This window comes from Jaculus jaculus, chromosome 3 (assembly GCF_020740685.1).
Source record: "Jaculus jaculus isolate mJacJac1 chromosome 3, mJacJac1.mat.Y.cur, whole genome shotgun sequence".
Taxonomy (NCBI): Eukaryota; Metazoa; Chordata; class Mammalia; order Rodentia; family Dipodidae; genus Jaculus; species Jaculus jaculus.
In genome coordinates this window covers 37,650,089-37,675,494 of record NC_059104.1, presented here as the reverse complement: position 1 = coordinate 37,675,494, position 25,406 = coordinate 37,650,089, and the positions used below count along the sequence as shown (strand labels likewise).

At 39.2% G+C, this 25,406-nt stretch overlaps 1 protein-coding gene across 3 annotated transcripts in view; it reads left to right on the top strand.

Annotated features, from left to right (window-relative positions):
* Positions 1–25,406, top strand: part of Pibf1 (progesterone immunomodulatory binding factor 1) — a 229,421-nt gene that overhangs the window by 152,159 nt on the left and 51,856 nt on the right. For all 3 annotated transcript variants that reach the window (XM_004651021.3, XM_045145518.1, XM_045145519.1), the window contains exons 14-15: positions 6,570–6,672; positions 16,608–16,738. In XM_004651021.3, coding sequence (XP_004651078.2) covers positions 6,570–6,672; positions 16,608–16,738 — 234 coding nt within the window. The remainder of the gene's footprint in view (positions 1–6,569; positions 6,673–16,607; positions 16,739–25,406) is intronic.

Sequence of the window (25,406 nt, the reverse complement as noted above, 5' to 3'; positions counted from 1 at the left end):
CAGTCTTTAAGATGCTTGCTGGGTATGTTGGCATCTTGGGTAGATTCAGGTTAGGTGCTGTAGATGAGTGAGACTATGCAGCAATTATCTTTCTGTGATTGGATGAATTCACTTAGAATGATCTGTTACAGGTCAACCATTTTTCTTCATATTTACTTTGCGTCATTTTTTTCTTATTGCTTTATAGAATTCCAACATGTAGATAAACTACATTTTAGTTATTCATTTGTCTAGTGATGGACATCTGATTTGATTCCAGCTCTTAGCTATTATGAATTGAGCAGCTATAAGCATGGTTGAGCAAATCTCTCTGGACTGAGGCTTAGAGTTTTTAGGGTACATGCCCAGTAAGGGAGTAACTGGGTCTGTTGGTAACTCTATAGTCAGCTTTTTTAGGAGTCTCCATATTGCTTTCCAAAGTGGTTGTACCATCTTACATTCCCACCAACAGTATATAAGGGTTCCTATTTCTCTATATCCTCACCAGCATTTATTTTCATTTGATTTTTTAATGTTTGCTATCATTACTGGGGTAAGGTAGAATCTCATAGTTGTTTTAATTTGCATTTTTCTGATGATTAGGGATGATGAACATATTATTAAGTGTGTTTGCCATTTGTATTTCTTCCTCTATGAACTTCCTGTCCAGTTCTTTGCCCCATTTTGTGAGTGGGTTGTTTGACCTTTTATTATTTTAGTTTTTGATTTCTTTGTAGATTCTAGAGATTAGGCCTCTGTCAGTTGGATATTCATCAAATATTTTCTCCCATTCTGTGGATAATCTGTTGGCTTTGCTTATTGTATGTTTGTCTGTAAAGAAATTCTTTAGCGTCATGTGATCCCATTGGTTGAATGACTGTTTAAGATCCTGTGCTGCTGGGTTGTTCAGGAATTCTTTTTCCATTCCTATATTATGGAAAGTTCCTCCTATATATTCTTCTAGTAGTAGCCGAGTTTCCAGTCTTATATTGAGGTCTTTGATCCATTTGGACTTGAGTGTTGTGCATGGCGAGATGTGTGGATCAAGTTTCAATTTCCTGCATGTGGTTATCCAGTTTGTCCAGCACCATTTGTTAAAGATGTTGTGTTTGTTCCACCCTATATTGTTAGGGCCTTTGTCAAATACCAAGTAACTGTAGTTGCTTGACCCAAAGTCCAGGTCCTCGATTCTATTTCATTGGTCTATACTCCTGTTTTTATGCCAGTACCATGCTGTTGTTTTTTTTTAATATTTTATTTATTTATTTATTTATTTATTTATTTATTTATTTATTTATTTATTTATTTATTTGAGAGAGACAGACACAGAGAGAAAGACAGATAGAGGGAGAGAGAGAGAATGGGCGCGCCAGGGCTTCCAGCCTCTGCAAACGAACTCCAGACGTGTGCGCCCCCTTGTGCATCTGGCTAACATGGGACCTGGGGAACCGAGCCTCGAACCGGGGTCCTTAGGCTTCACAGGCAAGCCCTTAACCGCTACGCCATCTCTCCAGCCCCCATGCTGTTTTTATTACTATGGCTTTGTAATATGGCTTTAGATCAGGCATGGTGATGCCTCCAGAGGTATTTCTTTTGTTGAGGATATGCTTGGATATCTGAAGCCTTCTGCCTTTCTATATGAATTTTGAGATCATTTTTTTCTGTCTATGTGAAGAACACTGTAGGGATTTTAGTTGGAATTGAATTAAATCTGTATATTGCCTTTGGTAGGTTTGCCATTTTCACTATGGTAATTCTGCCTATCCAGGAGCACGGGAGGTCTTTCCATTTTCTTAAGTCCTTCTCAGTTTCTTTTTTGAGTTTTTTTATGTTTTCATTGTATAGATCTTTCACTTCCCTGGTTAATGTTATTCCAAGGTATTTTGTTGTTATTGTTGCTATTGAAAATGGGACTGTGTCCCTTATTTCTTTCTCTGTATCGTTGTTGTTTGCATATAGAAAGGCTACTGGATTTTCTGCATTGATTTTGTATCCTGCTACTTTGCTAAAGGAGTTAATCACCTTCAAGAGTTTTGGGATGGAGTTTCTCAGGTCTCTTCCGTATAGAATCATGTCCTCTGCAAATAGAGCTAACTTAACTTCTTCCTTTCCAAATTGTATCCCTTTTATTTCTTTCTCCTGTCTTAATGCTTGAGCTAGGACTCCCACTACTAAATTGAAGAGCAGAGGTGAGAGTGGACACTCCTGTCTTGTTCTTGATCTCAATGGGAATTCCTCCAGCTTCTCCCCATACATGTACATACATAAACACAATAAATAATATTTTTTAAAAAAAGAAAAGACAGATTGCAGAGATGACTCAGTAGTTAAAGGCACTTGCTTGCAAAGTTGGATGGCCTAGGTTCAATTTCCCAGCAACCCACATAAAGCCAGATGCACAAAGTGGCACATACATCTGGAGTTCATTTGCAGCGTCAAGAGGCCCTGCTACATGCCTCTCTCTTCCCCCTTCTTCTCCTTCCTTCCTTCCTTCCTTCCTTCCTTCCTTCCTTCCTTCCTTCCTTCCTTTCTTCCCTCTCCCTCTCCCTCTCCCTCTCCCTCTCCCTCCCTCCCTCCCTCCCTCCCTCCCTCCCTCCCTCCCTCCCTCTCTCTCTCTCTCTCTCTCTCTCTCTCTTGTGCGCGCACGCCCCCCCCCCCAACTCATTCTTAGTCCCAGGCTGGCCTTGAATCCTGGATCCTCCTACCTTTTCCTCCCCAAGTGCTAGGATTAAAGGCATGCACCCCCAGGCCCAGCTAAAACTGGGGCAGTTCTTTCTAAGATGCAGTCCTTGTGTTAGCACTGAAGCACAGGCATACAAAGAATTTCATGAGTCCATTTTATGCCATATGATATTATTCATTGTGCTGCCATGTCTGTTTAAGAGTGTTATGCAATTCCCAAACAGAACAAAAAACACCCAGTCCAAATGAACAATTAAACTTCCTTTTTTTATTTGTTTGTTTTGTTTTATTGACTTATTTGCAAGCAGACAGAGAGAGGATGAGAATGAATATGGATTCTCCAGGGCCTCTTGCCACTGTGAATGAATTCCAGATGCATTTCACTTTTTTTTTGTTTTTTTTAAATATTTTTATTTATTTATTTGAGAGTGACAGACAGAGAGAAAGAGGGAGAGAGAGAGAATGGGTGTGCCAGGGCCTCCAGCCACTGCAAACAAACTCCAGATGTGTGTGCCCCCTTGTGCATCTGGCTAACGTGGGCCCTGGGGAATTGAGCCTCGCACTGGGGTCCTTAGGCTTCACAGGCAAGCGCTTAACCGCTAAGCCATCTCTCCAGCCTGCACTTTACTTTTTGTATTGGGCTTTACGTGGGTACTGGGGGATACAGTCAGGACCAGCAAATTTTGTAAGTGCTTTTAACAACAGCTGAGCCATCTCCCCAGCCCTGAGCAATTTAATTTAATATTTCTATGCTTGATGTCTTCAAGTCATTCTCATCTTCAGAGTGTTTGTAAGTGGGCGATCTTCCCATCTGTTTCTGACATCTCTTAGCTCTTTGTAGAAAATGCAAATTTTAATTTGCCTAAAAGTTCCATCTCATCCAAAACTCTTTTTGTGATTGAATTAACCATGTTCCTTGTTCTACACTGAATAATGCCCAAATATGGTCCATTTATAAACTACTGTGTGGAAAAGGTTCTAATGCTAAGTTCTGTGGGAGAGAGAAGTACGAAAACTACACAGCATATATGAATGTGAGGAAAAGAGTATGTAAGGAAGACAGAGCCAGGGCTTTAAATTAGCTCCTTGGTAAACAAAGGTAGTGCCGGACGTGGTGGTGCACGCCTTTAATCCCAGCACTTGGGAGGTGGAGGTAGCAGGATCACTATGAGTTTAAGGCCACCCTGAGACTACATAGTGAAGTGCAAGTCAGCCTGGACTAGAGTGAGATCCTACCTTAAAAAACCAAAAAAAAGAAAGAAAAACAAGGCGCTAGTGATAAAAATGCTAACTTTGCAAATATGATACCAACAGATTTAATCCAAACTGAACATTAAAATATTTTATTTGTAGAGATTTTACTCTTTTATATTAAAATTAGTACCTGGATACACATGCACTACAAATTTCTTAAAAGTCTGTATAAGAAGAAAGCAGTTTAGCAGTTACCTATAATTGAAGGGGGCAAAAGACATTCAGTGGAGAGTAGGGGATGGAGGGTGACTGTGTATAGGCATATGGTTTCTTTGCGGTTAAGAATAAGGACTGGGCGTGGTGGCACACACCGTTAATCCCAGCACTGGGGAGGCAGAGGTAGGAGGATCACCTTGAGTTTCAGGCCAGCCTGGGACTACAGTGTGAGCTCCAGGCTAGCCTGGGCTAGAATGAGTCCCTACCTTGAAGGAAAAAAAAAAAAAACTAAACAAGCCAGCATGGTGGCACATGCCTCTAATCCCAGCACTTGGGAGCCAGAGGTTGGAAGATAACCATGAGTTCTAGGCCACCCTGAGGCTACATAGTTAATTCCAAGTCAGCCTGGGCCAGAGTGAGACCCTACCTCAAAAAAGTAAATAATGAAAAAATTAAAATTTATGTTTTTTTAAGTAAATAAAAATAAATACTAGTATTGTAGTGATAGCTCTGCTTCTCTAACTATTCTAAATACTATTGAAGTTTGTGCTTTAAATGGCTCAAGCTTATTGCATGTTTGCCTACTAAAACTGTATGTCAACAAATGTTTTTTCAAATGAATGTCATAAAACGAGAACTGCTTCTTTTCCATCTTCAGGTGATTATTGAGGCAAAATGCCGTGCAGTTGAAATGATAGAGTTTGGATCTCAGTAAGCAAGCACGCTGCCCACTGCGCTCTGTGCCCACCCCTTGTCTACATTCCTTCATCCTATGTTAAGAAATGTCCAAAACACAGTAGGGTAACTTTTGTCCTTCCGTGTTATTTAAAGAAAGGTATTTTGTCATTGTGCAACATCCTTTCTCATTGGATTCCTCAATTCATAGATCAAATCAATAGATAATTGATATATTGATAGATAACTTATATACTAATATAGACTATGAAAAGGAGCAATATGAAATTTTTTTAAAGTTATTAGAAATAGAGAGAGGGTTTAGTGGTTAAGGTACTTGCCTGTGGAGCCTAAGGACTCAGGTTCACTTCCCCAGTACCCATTAAGCCAGATGCACAAGGGGGTACATGCATCTGGAGTTTGTTTGCAGTGACTAAAGACCCTGGTGTGCCCATTCTCTCCCTCTCCCCTTTTTCTGTCTGCCTCTCTCTCTCTCTCTCTGTTTCTCTATCAGAATAAATAAATTAAAAATAATGAAGTACAGAGAGACTCTTTGGAATAAGATGACTTGCCAGCATTATTACCAGCTCTTTAAAGAATTATGCATGTTTTCTTTCTTCCAGTCATTGGAAAAGCATGGTTTCTTAAATTTTTGTTTGTTTGTTTGTTTTCAGTTAGGGTCTCATTATATCCCACCTTAAAAATGCTTTTTTGGTGGTTTTTTTTTTTGTTGTTGTTGTTTTTAAAGTGGAACTGGGTATACTGTAGACTTATAATCCCAAATCTGAAGAGGCAGAGGCCAGAGGATCAGGAGATTGAGTGAAACCGCGTCTTAAAACAAGAGAGATAAATCATTAGGAAAATGAATTTTAGTTCAGAATCTTTACCTGTACTAAGACATTATTCATTTTTTAAAAACAATTATGTTTTTGGTTTTTTGAGATAGGGTCTCACTCTAGCCCAGGCTGATCTGGAATTCACTATGGAGGCTCAGGGTGGCCTTGAACTCATGGCAATCCTCCTACCTCTGTCTCCCGAGTGCTGGGATTAAAGGCATGCGCCACCACGCCCAGCTAAAATGCTTTTTATTGACAACCTCCATACATATAGACAATATGCCATACTCATAATCCCCTCTCACCATTACCCCTTCTCCTCCCAAATTTCACTCCACTGAATCCTGTATTCCTTCCAGCAAGTCTCTCTTCTAGTTTGACGTCATTTTCCCCTACTATTATACATGTCTGGTGTAGTTAGAAGCAGCCACTGTGAGGTCATAAGTGCCACAGTCACTTGTGCATGTCATAGCCACTTTGTGTTCAAGTTTTATACATCTCTTCCATCTCCAGTTTGAATAAAAAACCTATTTAGTTGTGTCTTACATTACAAAGTGCATTATGTTATGTGAGGTAATGCTAATGGTTGTCAAAGCATATGCTTATTGTTGTGCATAATATTTAAATAAATCTCCTGATTCATTTGTAATTGTGAAATTTTTATAGACAAGAGAAAGCTCACATTGCTCTTTATGTCCATATCATAGTATAATGCTACTGCGATGGGAAGTTCTAGAAACCATTTTTTTGCAGTAATCAATGTATCAGTTGTTTTATGAAAATTTTAATGTTCCCTTCAGAATTCTGAGTTGATGAAGTATTGATCTTCTACTATTTGTTACTTCACTTCTTTGTGTTTTGTACTATTTATGTTTTATTAGGAAATGATAAGTTAATTTTCTAGAAAGCATAAAATACATTATGTGCATCATCTGTGGAATTCTTCTGTTGTACATATTAATTTTTTTTTTCATTCTATTCATCTAGTGTTCACTTGGCAAGAAGAGTACTTCAGTTAGAAAAACAAAATTCACTGATTCTAAAAGATCTGGAACATCAAAAGAACCATGTATCCCAGCTTTCACAAGAGGTAAATAACAGAAAAGAAACATATGGCAAAACACTATATTCACTGTAATTCTTTAAAGCATACATTTATTTTCTGAGCAATTTTAAAATAAGCTGTTTGTGAGTACAAAATTGATGATGCTCCCTGAATAGTAAAGCTTTATAAAACAACTTACAGTGGATTGCAAACAGAACAAAAGGGAGATTTAAAAATTTTTTTAAATTTATTTGAGTGGGGAGGGAAAGAGAGCAAATTTGGGTGTGCCTGGGCCTCTTGCAGTGGCAAACAAACTCCATATACATATGCCAGTTTGTGCATCTAGCTTTACATGGGCACTGGGGAATTGAACCCAAGTTGGCAGCTGGACTGACAGTCTTTGCAAGCAAACACCTTTAACTGCTGAGTCATTGGTATATATAATGCCCATTCTAAGTATAAATGCATGGTAAACAGATATACCTGATTCCTGGAAAAACAAGTTTAGCAAATTTTGGGGCATTTGAATTTTTTTACTAATGCCTCATTTTTAAAAGTTTAATTTTGTCATATCTTTTCTTATTTGATGAAAAAAATCTATTAAGCATACTGTATTTTACCCTTAGACTACTAGGTTCATGATTGCTATTTTCTTTCCATTAGTATTTAAAGAATATATGTAAATTTTATATAGCATTTTTAATTCCCTTATTTTAAGACATCGAATTATGTCCTGTAGTTTTGAACCGGGAATCAGAAAATATTTAAAGCTAAAATAGACACATCTCTAATGTTTCTTTTACTTCCTGAATTTCAGCATGACTTTTTTGTGTTGATATACAAAATTTTTAAAGCTACATATAATAAAGATAAAGATGTATTCTAATTGCTGATAATATATACTGCGATTTCCTGGACTGAAGGAAGGGTAGAAGGAGAACCGAACAGCTCAGCAGCAGCAGTCACCGCTCTCTGCTTCCTCGCTGTGGTTGGATGCGAGCGGCTCGCACCAGCGTGGCTGTTCACAAGGACAAATTGTTACTGACTGTTGTCACTGTGTTTTGTGGAGGCTGCTCTGATATGGAACTATATACAAAGTAACAATTATTTTACTAATAGTGAGCACATACTTAACTATCTACCATGTGGATGGCCAGTGTGTTACATGGACAAATCATTCACCAACATTGTAACTACAGGTTTGTATCTAACATTGTGAAATGCTTAAACCAAGAACTCTTCAGACAGACATGGTGAATACAATCCTGGTGCTCAGGAACTGAAGCAGGAGGATCTTGAGTTTGTAGATAACCTGACCTGCATAACAAGATGCCATCTCAATAAATAAAAAACAAGTCCTATGGCTCATTCTGGAAATAGCAGTTGTCATGAAATCTGAGATTGTGTTAAGATTTGATTGTTTTAAAGTATTTTATTTATTTGACAGAGAGAGAGAACACAGGTGCACCAGGGCCTCTAGCCATTGCACACAAACTCCAAATGCATATGCCACAGTGTGCATCTGGTTTATGTGGGTACCAGGGAATTGAATCTGGGTCCTTAGGCTTTGCATGCAAGTACCTTAACCGCTAAGCCATCTCTCCAGCCCTAAAATTTGGTTTTTATGTTTGCCTTGGTTTTTTTGTTTGTTTGTTTGTTTCTGAGATAGAGTGCCCCTGTGCTGTCCAAACCATTCTCAAATGTGGGGTCCTCTTGTGCCAGCCTTCCTAGACCTGGCATTACACACCTGTATCTCATACTGAGCTGAGAATTTTTCTTTAAGTGGTGCTTTTGTAATTTTAAATACTAGGGTGTGTGTGTGTGTTTTCTGCTTGTCCTAATGCAAATTACCACTGAAGTAGGGAAAAATTATTTATAAATTATATTCTCTTTACTTATCAAATAATGTAATTGTTTAATATTTTTGCAGAACTGGTTGTACCTTAGTAAGTTATGATTGTCTATAAATTTTTCCTTTTAAAAGCTATGTTCAGGGCTGGAGAGATGGCTTAGCGGTTAAGTGCTTGCCTCTGAAGCCTGAGGACCCAGGTTCGAGGCTCAATTCCCCCTGACACGTCCATTCTCTGTCTGTCTCTATCTGCCTCTTTCTCTGTCTGTCGCAAACAAATAAATAAATAAAAACAAATAAAATGTAAAAGCTATGTTCAGGGCTGCCTATGTTGCTCAGTGGTAGCATACTTGCCTATCATGTACAAATTCAATCAATCCTTACCATAAAGAAAAGCATAAATAAATGAAAGAGCTCTTTGCAAGTCAGCATGAAGGTTCTTCACACACACTCATCATCACTTGTTATACTGACAAACACCTTTTAAAATGAATTTCTCAGGAGTAGTTTTGAAAGGGAAGGAAATTTCTAGTACTTGAACTGCAAAATTATGTTAGGACTCCCAGCTACTGTCCTTCCAGGTTTCCCAGAGTTTTTATTATATCTGTACTGTATTTGGACACATAATGAGACACAATTAGAAATATATTTGCATTCTTCCAATCTGCCAAGCCCCTCCTGCGTCACTTTTGCTCTTACCCAATCTTAGTCCTTATCACCCCCCTGAGGACTATAGTTCTCCAGCATTCTAGGTTTTTTTGATGCCAGACATATCAATCAGGCACTTTTTAACAATTCATGACTCTAGCATATCTGTTACAATCTGGTAGTTACTCTGTCAAAAGAAGTGGGGAAAAAGAGGGAGAGGGAGAGAAAGGGAGGGAGAACATGAGAACATGAGAACACCTTTTGGTTTTTGGAAATGTGCTGAAAATGTCGTGAGGAATCTGTGGGTGCGTTCGTTCCAATGGCCCTGGTTGAGCAGGGCCAGCCCCCGGCTCTGCCGCCACCAGTGCTGTCACCTCTGTCTGCTCTGCTTCTCACCTTTTGCACTGCTGATGTCACGCCCTCCCGGCACCACAACTCAACTGCCCCTGAAGCTGATTTATTTTCCTTGAACTCTTTTTGTTTTGTTTTGTTCTGTTTTCCAAGGTAGGGTCTCGCTCTAGCTCAGGCTGACCTGTAATTCACTATGTAGTCTCAGGATGACCTCGAACTCACTGCAGTCCTCCTACCTCTGCCTCCTAAGTGCTGAGATTAAAGGTGTATACCACCAGCCACCATGCCCTGCTTCCTTGAACTCTTTTTTTAAATTTTCTTTTAGGCCAGGCTGACCTGGAATTCACTGTATATTCTCAGGGGGGTTGGCCTCGAATTCATGGTGATCCTCCTACCTCTGTCTCCCGTGTGCTGGTATTAAAGGCGTGTGCCACCATGCCCCGCTACTAATAACTTCTTAATTGGCAGTGTTCTGTCACTGCCCGTCCATCCATTTAGTTCTTCCTGTACATGATATAGATATTCCAGAAATCTTTTCTTTTTGCCCTATAAAGAGGCTGTCCTGTGATCTAACTCACATGGCTCAACAGTCTACTTAGGTGAAAACTGCATCTTCTATCCCTGAAATGCCCAGCACCTGTTTGCCCTTTTCTCTGTTTGTGTACTTCAGGAATGATCCTAAAATACAGATGAAGCCACCTGTAAGTCCAGTGTCCTGGAGGCTGAGGCAGGCAAGTCACCTTGAGTTTGAGGCTAGCCTGGGTTACAGCATGAGTTCCCAGCCAAACTGGGCTTCATAGTGAGACCCTGCATAAATAAATGGATGAGTGGATACACAGCTGAGAGAGAAAGCTATATGGATGATGCACAGACATAATGAAGTTTTCCAGATCTAACCCATAGAGGTTGTGATCAGGCGGGTATAGAACAAAACCTAGACTGTGCATTTGGTTTGGTTTGTTTTTAAACATCTTCCTCTCGTGAACCTTTCCCTCTTACTTGGCCCCAAACTTTGAGAATTTCAGAACAAGCCACACGTGGCAATGTAAAACTAACCCCAATGTTTGGGAGGTAGAAGCAGAAAAATGCACAGAAACTACAAAGACTACAGAAACAAACAAAATCTCAGGAAAGGGCAACAGAGAGAGGGGAGTCTGGGTTGATATCTCAGCAGTTAAAGGCACTTTCTTACGAAGACTGCTGGCCAAGGTCATTTACTATGCTGCCCACCCTACATAAAACAGACATAAAAACTGGCACTTGTTTCTTCTGTATATTTGCAACGGCAAGAAACCCTGGCACACCCATATACACACAAAGTGCAAATAATTTTTTAAATCTTAAAAAAAAAATGTGGGCATAGTGGCATAACTTGTGAGGCTCAGATAGGATCACTGTGAGTTGAGGTCAGTCTGGCGCTACAAGGTGAGTTCCAGGTCCACCTGGGTAGAGTGAGACACTGCCTCTGGGGGAAACAAGAATCTCAGGAGCGGAAACAGGGCTAATAATCAATTAAATACACTTGCTTTTCATTATTGAAATGATGAATGACCAGCCATTGGTGTATAGCTGCTGCCCTCAGTCCCAGCTGTCATTCTGCTACCACAAGACTGTCCATATTGGCCCCTCTCCCAAGACCCTCTGTACGGGCCTGCAGCCCAGCATCCACAGGGTCGCACCTGGCAAAAGTTTCTTCAGACCCTGTCAGGTAAACCTTAGCCTGGGTAGAGCTGAAGATGTCATTAACCAAAAAATAACTGGGAAACAGGACTGTTTGAATGAGGACTAGAGTAAGGTCACTACATATGTAAGAAGGTTTACAACAGAAATGGTGAGTAACAGGGATGTTACTGTAGTCCACTCCCCAAATCTTTCTGATTATTTGAATCAGAATTTAACTAGGACCGGCATGAGAGTCAAATCACTGTTTTTTAACATTTTCCCAAGTGATTGAGAGCACAGAAGTACTACTAGAACTTTCCCTCATGAAAACGACCAAGCAGGCATTTCACATTCAAGCCCAATCACAAAGATGAAGCAACAGTGTGCGGGTGGTTCGGTGGGACTTGCCTCCACTGTGAAAACTTACACATGTGGCCATCTTCTACACAGCTGTCAACTCCCTGCTAAATTCCACTCAACATGATGCAATTTGTCCTGACAAGAAGGAGCCCCATTTCTAGGAGTTTCTATGAGAAGAGACTACACAAGAAAAAAAAGTTCATATTTAGGACAGATTCCACATTGAGCCCAACAAAATGTGGTCACCTTTTTTTTAAGAGAAAATATAATTTCAATTATCATCCAAGTATAATTTAGATTAGTACTTGAATCAAAATATATAATTATGTTTTAAATCTGGTACTACTTTCCTCTGAATCATATGTACAAGTTATTGAAGCAAAGGAGAAATAATTCTATAAAATGTTGTGTCATAGGTTTAATCCCGAGTCGTTTCTTGCGTATATGATTTGTGAGTCAGTAATTACTAAGGGCTTCCTATAAGGAAAAGATTACTAACAATAGGCAAAGTAAGGGGTTGGGAGATGTTCTCACTGCTTATTAGTGTAGTTGCTGAAAGACTTTTAAAAATAATATTGGATTTTTTTAAACTCATGTCAGAAAAAGTGAATTAAATTCTGTTCAATATACTCTTCTTTTTCTTGTTTTACTTATTTATTTGAATGCATGTGCCACTGTGTGCATCTGGTTTTATGTGGATTCCTGGGGCCTAATCCTGGGCTATCAGCCTTTGCAAGCAAGTGCCATTAACCACTGACCCATTTCCCCAGCCCCCTTTTTTTTTCTAAAAATAGAAAATATGACCACTTTTTATTGACAGATGTGTTCTTTTCTCCTGGGGATTGAGGTGGGTTGTAGTTCAGTTGGCAGAGCACTTGCCTAATATTACACAGGGCCTTAGATTGTATTCCCAGCACAAGAGATGGAACAGGAGAGGAAAAGGAGCCGAGGAAGGGAAGGAGGAGCAAAGGCAAGGAAGAAGAGGGAAAGGACAGGGGAAAAGGGATGGGAGAGGAAGCGAAGGGAAGAAAGGCAAAGAGATTCAGGGGATTCAGCAACCTACAGATAAGTTCATAAAGAAAAAAATCTCCAGGTGGGTGGGGGAGGGGGCTTTACTCCTAGCACTCAGGAGGCACAGGTAGGAGGATTGCCGTGAGTTTGAGGCCACCCTGAGACTATAGAGTTGAATTCCAGGTCAGCCTGGAATAGAGACCCTACCTTGAAAAAAAAAAAAAAAATCCTCCAAACTAGCAGTATGATTATAATTTTCATCATTACCTAGAGAGTAAGGCTGTCTAAGCACAAGTATTTTATACCTGAAAGTAACGCTTTGGGCCTTTAATGTTCTATTAAGACCAACTATATGTAATTGCTGTCATAATAAAAATGAGCTAGGGGCTGGAGAGATGGCTTGGTGGTAAAGTACTTGCCTGTGAAGCCTAAGGATCCTGGTTCAAGGCAGGCTCGATTCCCCAGGACCCACGTTAGCCAGATGCACAAGGTGGTGCATGCGTCTGGAGTTCCTTTGCAGTGGCTGGAGGCCCTGCTGCGCCCATTCTCTCTATCTCTCTCTCTGTCACTCTCAAATAAATAAATAAAAATAAACAAAGTGAGCTAGAATCTCTAAGGCTAGGTGCTGTTAGGATATGTTGTTTGTGTAACTGAAATCAAATTTATTAAGTTTTAAAACTGTTCCTTCTCAACCAGAGTGAAGCATAATTTCTACATGCTTACACTGTTTCGCTGCCACCCATCCCCTTCCCCACCTCCTGTGTGCACATAGACTGCTCTGCACTTTGAAAGACAAAGCCACTTGCCAGTTCAGTTTACTCAGCTAGGGTCAGTTCTGTGAAAACAGAGTCAAGGCAATTGTTTGATTTAATTGACTAGAGAAACTGGTTATACAGGTTAGTAGAACTTAGTCCAGCTGCATACTTGAATGTTCATAAAGCTAGTTAGAATAATAAGATTGCAGTGACATCACAGTAGATTTTACAGAATGAGTGCCAAAGTGAAAGAACACAAAAACCCAAACTGAAGGAACTATTGGATTTTTTTTTCTTTTGTTTTGTTCTGTAATGAGTTGTGTCTTCTCAAAAGTCATTTCCTTAGACAATTTTAATAGGACTTTATTTTTCTCATGTGATTTCTAAAAGTTTTAAGTACTTTTATAAAATAGTGCCCTAAGTACAAGCAGACTTGGTGATCTATCAGGCACCACCTGCTCTTGATTCTTTCATCCTGTCCACCACCACCGTGCCCTTCACTCACTCATCTCACTGCTCTCTGCTCCTTCAGCTCCTAGGCTAGTGCTCACAACTGTTTTCTTATAATAAATGGAAACAAGCAAAGAAAGAAATGCTAAAGTAAACTATACTTGCATACATCTCATGAGTAATTTGAGAAAAGAAATACAAACCTGGTATATATACCTGTAATCTGTAATCCCAACACTCAAGCGAGTGAGGCAGGAGAATTGTGAGTTTGTGACTATGGGCTACCTAGTGAGATCCTGACATGGGAAACAGAGGGAGTGGTCTAAGACTACAGCCACACACAAAAAATATTTGCAAATTACATACTTAATAGAGGTTTATTGCCGGGTGTGGTGGCGCACGCCTTTAGTCCCAGCAGTTGGGAGGCCAAGGTAGGAGGATCTCTGTGAGTGAGTTCAAGGCCATCCTGAGACTACCGAGTGAATTTAGGTTAGCCTGGGTTAAAGCAAGATCCTACCTTGACAAAATAAAATAAAGTAACAGCAAAGGTTTATTATCTATGATATATATTTTTTTAATTCCTACAACTCCATCATAACAAAAAAAATGACATAAATATGAAAAAAGACTTGAGTAGATAATTTTCTCCTAGGGAATGAAAATACATTGGAGTGGTTGTAGCTCAAGGGCAGAACACTTAGGTGCCTATATGTGCCTTGTTAATAGGAATATAAAATGGCATAGCTGCTGTGGAAACAGTTGGCTGTTCCTTGGAAATTTACCTACATGATTAGCACATGACCCAGTATTTCCACCCCACTCATAGGTGGGTATTCAAAAGACGTGGAAGAGTCTCCTTCAAGCACTTGTGCACAGGTTCATAGACCAATATTCAAGATGACGGATAATGGAGGCATCCAAGTGTACAAAGAGGTAAAATAGTAAGTCACATGTGCTATAAACCTACAATGTAGTAGTATGCAGCCATATAAAGAAATGAAGTTCTGATACATGGTATATACCTTGGATGAGCCCAGAAAGCATTATGGTAAGTGAAATATGGAGACACAGAGTGGGCAAGTACACCATAATCCACTTAAATGAGGGCAGTAGAAGAGGCAAATCCATAGAGGTCAAAAGTAAAATGGTGTCAGAATCCAAGGGAAAAGAAAAATAAGATGCCTTTGTTTAATGGACAGTTTCTGTTTGGGCTGATAACAGTATCTTCAGAATATACATAATATAGGGCTAACATGTAACTGAGTGGTAAAGCCCTAAGATCATCCCCTGACATGGGAGGGAGCCAGGGCATAGTGGCTCACACTTAATAATCCCAACACTTGGGAGGCTGAGGTAGGTGAATTACAGTGAGTTCAAGGCCAGTGTGAACTACAGAGTAAGACCTTGACTCGAAAAAAAGCAAGGAGCAAATTCTTTGGGGTTAGGAACATAACTAAGTGGTTAGAATACATGGTTTTCATGCATGTGGTTATGAATTTAATTCTCAACACCAAAATAAAGATACTTGTGATTGTTAAACATTTTGAACATACTGAATGGCATTTAATCATGTTTATGGAAGTATTTAAATGATAAATTTTACACAATTTATATTTTAACCACAATTGTTAATTTTTTAATCATATATTGATCCAGGTATATGATTTGTATATTTTATTTTTCAAGGTAGGGTCTCACTCTAGCTCAGGCTGACCTAGAATTCACTATATAGTCTCAGGGTGGCCTTGAACTCATGGCGATCCTCTTACCTGTGCCTCCCAAGTGCTGGGATTAAAGGCATGTGCCACCACACCCAGCTAATTTATATATTTTAAAGAACAAAATGGAGTATAAAGAATGAAAAAAATATTAAATTATCATGATCATACATTTTAGTAGATATAAACATTAAAATATTTTCATTTTTACCTAATAAATTTTCGTTTTAAAAAGATATTTAACATCACATAATTACTTAGATCAACAAATGGAAAAGATGGATGACTAGTCCCCAAAATTGATATATAGAGCTGGGGAGGCCACCCAGCCAGTAAAGTGTTTGTTGTGCAAGTATGAGAGCCAAGTTTGGATCTTTAATACCCACATGAAAATTAATCACGCTGGTAATCTCAGTGCTGTTGAGTCAGGAGGCTCTCTGGGGCTCACTGGCTATCTTGTGTAACCAGATCAGTAAGTTCTAGGTTGAGTGAGAGACCATTTCTCAAAAAGTGAGGTGGAGGGGCTGGAGAGATGGCTTAGCAATTAAAACACTTCCCTACAAAGCCCAACGACCCAGGTTCAGTTCCCCATTGCCCACGTAAGCTAGAAGCACCTGGTGAAGCATGCATCTGGAATTCGTTTGCAGTGGCTGGAGCCCTGGTGTGCCCATTTTCTCTCTTATCTGCCTCTCTCTTTCTCAAACAAAAATAAAAAGTAAGGTAGAGAACAACTGAGGGAGATTTTTGCTACGAAACTTGGGCCTACACACAGGCACACACACACACACACACACACACACACACACACACACACACTAACATGCATATACGTGTGCTCACCTTGCGCACATAAACACCCAATAATTGAAACCTGTTAACATTTTTCTTTTCTTTCTTGGTTACATTCATTATTACTATTATTTATAATAGCAATTTTGATTGGTCATATTTCAAACCTCCAAATTTATGTAGCTCCTCATACACACTAATTCACACACAGAGTTCGGTGTCCATGGGGTTGGTATAGCTCGGTGCTGTGTGTAGTTTGGTGTGCCAGAGGTTGGGGAAAGCTCTGTCCCTGCACAGACAACACAAAGAGAAAACCCCTCAGCGTTTGATGCACTGTGCTGATGCTCAAGTGTTTCGGATGCTTTACTGGCACGTGTGCTGCTTTAGCTTGACAGGGCCAACGCACTGCTGCAGCAGACCCAGCAACCGTACAGCTACCTCATCGAGTCCGTGCGGCAGAGAGATGCCAAGATTGACGCGCTGATGAAGTCCACAGCCCAACTTGAGAGCGATGTCAGGTAACGTCCGCAAACCATTCTGTTGAAAACTAAAAGCATTGTATACATAATGCTGATATAGATTAACCTGGACGGTACATCTTGAAGAAAAATTAAATCATAATCATGGTCATACATAAAGGATTTGAGCCAGGTGGAGTGGCGCACACTTCTGTGTTTTTTTTGTTTTTTTGAGGTCAGGTCTCACTCTGGTCCAGGCTGACATGGAATTAACTATGTCATTGTGTAGTCTCAGGGTGGCCTCAAACTCACTGATATCCTCCTACCTCTGCCTCCTGAGTGGCGTGTGCCACCATGCCCCAGCTTTAGCTCATACCTTTAATCCCAGCACAGATAAGAGGGTTGCTGTGAGTTCAAGGTCAGCCAAGGACTGTGGAGTAAGTTCCAGGTCAGCCTGGACTAGGAAAAAGAAAAGGAAAGGATTGTACTTCTCATAGAAAAACTAGGTCTCATCACATCAGGTGTTTCTATTTCACCTTGTGATCAGAAGGCGTAGCATCAGGCTAACAAAACACTGTGTCCACCCTAGGGGATACAGGATCTAGCTTGTCCTTGTGCTTCTAGAATTCTTTAGTGGCTGCAGAATGACCTATAATGAGTACCATTTGTCGAATTCAAATGACTTTTTAAACAGGTAAAGTTTACACATTTACTTACATTCATGTTGACTTTGCCAAGGAATTTTTAGGTTTATCTGCCCCTGACCCTTTACATAAAGCAATCCATGAATTACCTCAATGTCAATAGATAAATTCCTTTCATTTCCTTTGTTTAGAATGGTTGTTTTCTAAATTAAGAAAATGTTCTCCAAAAGACTTGCTTCATTTATTAGTCATTTCACTTTGTAACCCGTTCATCTATAGGAACATTTTAGTCCTCTAAACTGAAATTAAAGGCTGCTGAGCCATGTTAACAGCAAGATTTTAACTCATGAATAGTTATTAGATCTTAGTATTACAAAAATTTAAATTCTTGGGTAACAGAAACTTAGAAACAAAAAACTAGGTGAGAATTGAGTTTTAAGTTAAGAAATTAGAAAACAGACCTGGGAAGATGTCCCAGAGGTTTTAGGTGCTAGTTTGCAAAGTCTGTCAGCCTAGATTCGATTCTAAAGGTATAGCCATATGAAAAAATTGGTTTTTGCATGTATCTAACATTTGTTTGCAGTGACAAGAGACTGGTGTGCGCATTCTCATTCCCTCTCTCACTCTCTCTCTCACAAACACACACACACACTACAAATAAAATTCTTTTAAAAATTAGAAAACAGCCTTAAACGCAGCACTCAAGAGACTGCAGTAGGAGGATAGCTGTGAGTTCAAATTAATTTGCTTAGGGCTGCAGAGTGATTTCCAGGTCAGCTTAGACCCTGCAGTGAGGCCTTGAAAACAACAAAAAGAAAAATTAGAAAACCATATGGAGAAGGGTAATTACTAAATTCAGATTTTCTAAGATATACAACCAAAAAAAATTAAACTGTTAATTAACTCCAAAGGATAATTGTTCTTTGATGAGTCAAAATAATTTTTATCTCATTTCTAATCCACCAGAATAATTGGTCCAGAACTTTACTCATGGTCTTAATTTTTTAATAATGATTAAAACACTTTAAAATCACACGTATGCTTTAAACATCAAAATAAATAACAATTCATTTCTAAATTCATTGTAAAGTTAAAAATGTGCTTATTGGGCTGGAGGGATGGCTCAGCAGTTAAGGCGTTTGTCTGCAAAGCCAAAAGGACCCAGGTTCCATTCCCCAGGACCCATGTAAGCCAGATGCACAAAGGAGCACATGCATCTGGAGTTCATTTGCAGTGGCTGGAAGCCTTAGGTTGCCCATTCTTTCTCTCTCTCCCCCACCTTTCTCCGTCAAATAAATAAATAATATTTTTAAAATATATTTTACGTAAATACAAAACTACCAATAATAAGTTGATTGTACTATACATATTGCAAGCAGTAGTCATTATATCGTTTATCATCCTCTAGATACTTCATCATTTTAGGGAAATGAGGAAGAAACAGCAGATAAACTTTTTTTCTTATGTTATATATTTACTATATTAGAACTTTTGTAATAATCTTGTCTTTTACCTTTATAATCTTGGAGAGAAGATGAATTACAAAGAAAAACCTAGGGAAGTTACTCTTTATAGTTGCTTTCAGATAAATTTAGTTTTAAATACTTTGTTAAAATCTAATCCCAGCACTCAGGAGTCTGAGATAGGAAGAGCATCATGAGTTCAAAGCCTGTCTAAGCTACAGAGTGAGTTCCAGGTCAGCCTGGGCTAAGGTAAGACCCTGAAAAAACAAAACAAAACAAAAAAACCTGCTATTAATATTATTATTATTAAGATGGCTGGAAATATTTAATATAGAGAAAATAATACCTACAATAGAAAATCATATAAATAAATGAATTCAGCCCTATAGAAATCAAGCAACTTGCCCCTAAGAACAGCTTGGGATTAGAGCCTGAATTTGAATCTATCTTTCCACTCATAATTCTGTAATCTTAACCCTTATGTTATACTGCCTCCCTATGTTCTACTCTGAGTAATGGATAACTTTTCTTTAAGTGATACAGTTAAGGAAGAAAAGCAAAACCTACTCTAAAATATTGGTTAAAAGTAGGGCTTTGAGCCAGTTAGGGTGACTCTTCCCTTTAATACCAGTGTTTGAGATGGTGAGGTAGGAGGTTCACCATAAGTTCTGGGCTACAGAGTGAGTTCCAGGTCAGTGACAGATACATGGGTGCTATATATTCCTCTCCCTTTTAACACAGTCTTAATAAATTTATTTGACATTTTAAAAAGTGAAAAGCCTTTATAAATAGGTTGCATGAGCTCAAGTCTATCCCCAACACTTAGTTTTGTATTGGGATAAGTCAGTGAAACTCTCTAAACTACTGTCATTCTATCAGAGTTGGTGTAATGATATCTACACTGTGCTGTATGGTAACCACTTACTACATGTGGCAGGTGTTCTTTGAATTGTGGCTGGTGTTACTGAGGAGCTAAAGGTTTACTTTTTTTCTTTTTTAAGGTCTCACTCTAGCACACACTAACCTGGAATTCACTATGTAGTCTCAGGCTGGCCTGGAACTCACAGTGATCCTCCTACCTCTGCCTCCCGAATGCTGGGATTAAAGGTTTGTGTCACCCATTTATCGTACCAATAACTGTAGGCTAACTCCACAATGCACGACCCATTTACATCAACAAGGAGGGTCCAGTGGGAGGGAGTAGATCATGAATGAGCCTAAACAATGGTACCAAAATGCCTGTATTTGCTGAAAAGAAAACTAATAAATTAAATTTAAAAAAAAAGTTTGTATCACCATGCCCGGCTATTTTATTTACATTGAATTAATTTTTACTTTAGTTGCCATAGTAGCTAGTGGTTTTTGTATGACCTTACTTGTGTAGTGAGTGGTATTAATATACCTAATCCATATGGTTCTTGTCAGGATTCAGTGATAGAATTTTTATAAAATACAGAGCATAGTACCTAAACATTAAAAATAGTCGATAATGTTAGCCGTTATTAGTACTTGTCTTGCCCTCAATAAATTTGTATATTGTTAAGTATCTTAAAAATAAGAAATAGGGCTGGAGGGATAGCTTAGCGGTTAAGCGCTTGCTTGTGAAGCCTAAGGACCCTGGTTCGAGGCTCAGTTCCCATGTTAGCCAGATGCACAAGGGGGCGCACATGTCTGGAGTTCGTCTGCAGTGGCTGGAAGCCCTGGCGCACCCATTCTCTCTCTCTCCCTCTGTCTTTCTCTCTGTGTCTTTCGCTCTCAAATAAATAAATAAATAATGGACAAAAAATATTAAAAAAATAAATAATGCTTCTGATAATATGTTATATTCACTTATTGTCAAAATATTTCTTTATTTATGAGAAAGAGAGAATGGATGAATAGGTACATCAGAGCCTCCTGCCAATGTACACAAACTCAATATGCATATGCCACCTTGTGTATCTGGCTTCATGTGGGTACTAGGGAATCGGACCCAGGCCATCAGACTTTGCAAGCAAGTGCCTTTAATCTCTGAGCCATCTCTCCAACCCTAACATCTGAGTCTGTTAACTCTGTTTCATAAATTAATTGATAAATAAATTTAACGTTAATAGTAATTAGTTTTAGTAGATTTTAAACCGATCTTTCATAGTGTTTGAAATCTTGTTTGTCTTCCAGTATGGAAACTTCAGGTACATTTGTGGCACATGAGAATGTGAGTGTGTGCTGTGCTGTGATGTGATGTTGTGATGCCATTTAAAATTAAGCTGCTTTGAGCCAATGGAATTTCAGAGGCTGTGCTAGAAATATCTTCGGTTTTGGGAATTCTTCAGCCTATTTTCCTTTGTTACTTTTCTCACTATAAGTGTATCTGTGCAATTGTGAAAATTTCATAAAGAAATGTGTATAAAGCTTCTATCATGTCAGTGAAAGTTATTTTTTTCTTCCTCTTTTCCTTTATGTATTCAGAATGCAAATATTAAGGATGGAGAGATAGCTTAGTGGTTAAGCTGCTTGCCTGCAAAGCAAAAGCACCCAGGTTCAATTCCTCATGACCCACTTAAGCCAGATGCATAAGGTGGTGCATGCACCTGGAGTTAGTTTGTAGTGGCTAGAGGCTCTGGCTCTTTCTCTCTCTCTCTCTGTCTCTCTCTCTCTCTCTCTCTCAGTGTGTGTGTGTGTGTGTGTGTGTGTGTGTGTGTGTATGTATCTCAAATAAATAAATAAAATTTTTTTTTTAAAAGTTTAGGGCTGGAGCCGGGCGTGGTGGCGCACGTCTTTAATCCCAGCACTTGCAAGGCAGAGGTAGGAGGATCACCATGAGTTCGAGGCCACCCTGAGACTACATAGTGAATTCCAGGTCAGCCTGGGCTAGAGTGAGACCCTACCTCAAAAAAAAGTTTAGGGCTGGAGCTGGGCATGGTAGCACACACCTTTAATCCGAGCACTTGTGAGGCAGAGGTAGGAGGATCACCATGAGTTCAAGGCTGCCCTGAGACTACATAGTGAATTCTAGGTCAGCCTGAGATAGAGTGAGACCCTACCTCAAAAAGAAAAAAAAAAAAAATTAGGGCTGCAGAGATGGGTTAGCAGTTAAGATACTTGCCTATAAATCCAGAGGACCCAGGTTTTATTCCCCAGGACCCATGTGAGCTGGATGCACAAGGTGATGCATACATTTGGAGTTCATTTGTGTGTCTCTGTCTGTCTGTCTCTCTCTCTCTCTCTCTCTCTCTCTCTCTCTCTCTCTCTCTCTCTCAAATAAATAAATAAAATATGTTTTAAATTTTTTAATTTAAATGCTAGGTGGCTCATCAAAAAGGGATACTAGGTTATTATGTTAATTGAAAATTCCAATTTCTTTTTTGTGTATATTGATTTTAATTGTAAAGAATATATCAACTGATTATAAAAACAACTCTCCAGCATATGCAATAAGAATTTTTTAAGGAACTGAATTGGAGAGATTGTACAGTGGTTAAAGGCACTTGCTTGCAAAGTCTGATGCCCCAGGTTCCATTCCCTGGTGCCTATATAATAGCAGATGCAAAAATTGCACACATGTCTAGAGTTTGCCATGGCAAGAGGCCCTGGCATACCTATTCTTTCTCTCTTCCTCTCTTTCTTAAATAAATATATAAACAAAAAAAAATGAAAATAGCGGAATCAGGGCTGGGAATGTGGCCCAGTTCATAGAGTGTTAGCCTAGGAGGCACCAAGGGCAGGCACACAAGCTGGGCATGGGGGACCACACCTGTCATCGTAGCACTTGTGCAAAAAAGGCGAAGGATCAGAAGTTCAAGGTCATCCTCAAGTTGGAGTCTGAGGCCAGGCTTGAGTGCATGAGAACCTGTCTCAACAATAACAAAATAAGACCTAAGTAATTTTGTAATTTTCCTTGAAAATTAAATAATACCATTACACCACTTGTAAGTTTAACTTTTTTTTTAAAATATTTTATTTATTTATTTGAGAGCGACAGACACAGAGAGAAAGCTAGATAGAGGGAGAGAGACAGAGAATGGGCGCGCCAGGGTTTCCAGCCTCTGCAAACGAGCTCCAGACGCGTGCGCCCCCTTGTGCATCTGGCTAATGTGGGACCTGGGGAACTGAGCCTCGAACCGGGGTCCTTAGGCTTCACAGGCGAGCGCTTAACCGCTAAGCCATCTCTCCAGCCCAAGTGTAACTTTTTATACATTGTATTTGGCTTGCACTTCATACTGAGCCACACCCCTAACTCCACTTATGTATACATTTAGTATCTGTAAAGGTTAGGGTAAAAATGCACTGAAGTAAAACCATTAGAAGCATTCTTAAAGCTTACATTTAAGATGCCACTAGTAACAGCATTAAATTCTCCTATTGTTAAAGTAATAGTCCATTCTAAAAGTAGTACTCTAGGCCAGGCTTGGTGGTGCATGTCCTTAATCCCAGCACTCAGGAGGCAGAGGTAGGAGGATTGCTGTGAGTTTGAGGCCATCCTGAGACTACTTAGTGCATTCCAGGTCAGCCTGGGCCAGAGTGAGACCCTACCTCGAAAACCAAAAATAAAAAAATAAAAATAGTACTCTAACCCCACAGAACCACAAGAGTCTGCACAGTGCACTGTGAGCTCTACTTTGTGCTAAAGGAAGCATAAAAAGAGAATAATTGGCAAAAGTTTTCTTTCTTTCTTGTCAATTCTCAGTTTATTCTTAACTAGTAGTTAGAGAAGAAAGACTACCTTGTCTACTTCTCTTGCAAGGCCAAGCCAGAGTATACTGATCCAGGAAGTTAAGGAACAGTATATCAGGAATATGTTTTCATATACCAGATGAAACGGAGCCATAAACATGAACTTCTAAGTAATAATTAACAGTGAATTGAACAATTACAGGTGTAATATACCGTTCAAGATAGATGGACTTACAAGAAGGTTTTGGTTCTGTAGTTCTCTGTGAGTCATGCATGGCAAGTTTATATTTTTAAAGGGACGTTTCCACTGCTATGAAATATGTCCTACAAAGACTAAATTTTTATTGAGCAATTCCATACATATCAGTACTAATTATAATCATTTTAAGTTTTAGAGACCCACTGTTGAAGGTGGTCTCTGTCTCCCTCCTAGTTTGAGTGTGTTATAGCAAAACTAAGACTGAGAATAATATGCACATATAGTCTAGTCCCAGAAACATCTGAAAAAGACATACTATTCGTGACACACTCATATATTTTCAGATACAATACAGTCACTCTATAATCCAGTTTATCTACCTACCTTACATTTCTATATTATGTAGCTATTTTCCTATTTAATTGTGGGATATTTACTTTATTCTTGAAAAGTTAAAACACTATCTACAAAGTATTTCTAAGGAATATCCAGTTAAAATCCTTTAATTACTTCAACATTCCATTACTATTACACTACTTTTTATTTAATGGGTCTATTGGTATTTGAGATAGACATAGTGTGCATTACAAGCGAACAAGTGTTTGTATATTGTGTGTATGTGTGAACTTATATAGGAACATAAATAGTTACCAATTCCTTGAAAACTGGTCCTGTTTACTGGGTTTTGTTTAATTTTAGAGAATCTTTTATCATCAAAGTAGTCTAGCTCCAGAGAGATAAGAATTGGAGTGTTTCAGAAGTCCTTACTTACCATGCCTGGCAGACTGGCAGAGTATGGCAGCTCCCTGGCCCCATTTTGTTCTTTGCAGCTCCTCGGCTTAGTAGGATCTCTGGCGCCTAACTCTGCCAGTCAGTTTGTTTTTCTGCTGGACTGCTTTCCTTTATTGGCATTTAATTACTGTTTTCCTCTGTTGCCTGTTTTTCATCTACGTTAGTAATAGTGTATAGCATTTATGTAACGTCTTATGTGTTCAGTGCTTTATGTAATCATTCACTAGATAACTCACTTATACCTTTGACACACATGAGCAGTTTACACTTTTACAGATGTGAGCAGTGAGCTTCAGAGGAGTGCCATGCGTTTGCTCTGCGTCGCGCAGCTGAGGCAGTGGCCCAGCAGGAAGAATTCAGAATTGCCTCTGTTCTCTCCTCTAGAGGACAAAGGGATGCTCCCTGGCAAGTTCTCAGTGATTAGCAGGGAGGAGGAGGATGGACGAGGAGGGCTTTTCCTTCTTCAGTTCTTCCAGAATGCATACTACTGTTCTCTGAGTTCCAGAATCTTCTGCCTATTTTTGTAAAGATGCCATTTTCTCAAAGGATAACTTAAAGATGTGTTACAACAAAACATCCTCATTAATTTCACCCTCACACATTTTGTCTCAACATTTGAAGAACTATGCTGTTTTAACTTATTATTGCTTTTCTTAATTCTTGTTGTAATACTGGTTGAATAGACTGATTCTAGAGGCATTAAAGTATTTCATCTATGAGGACTAGAGAGATTGCTCAGTAGCTAAGGCGCTTGGCTGCAAAGCCTACTGGCCCCGGTTTGAGTCCCCATTACCCACAAAGCCAGACGCACAGGGTGGTGCATGTATCTGGAGTTCATTTGCAGTGGCTGGAAGCCCTGGTGCACATGCTTATTCACTCTCTAGATCTGTTTGCAAATAAATAAAACAAAAAAGAATATTTTGTTTAACTTTTTTTAATGTCTGTGCATTGAATGGTAGGTAAAGTTATGGATAATA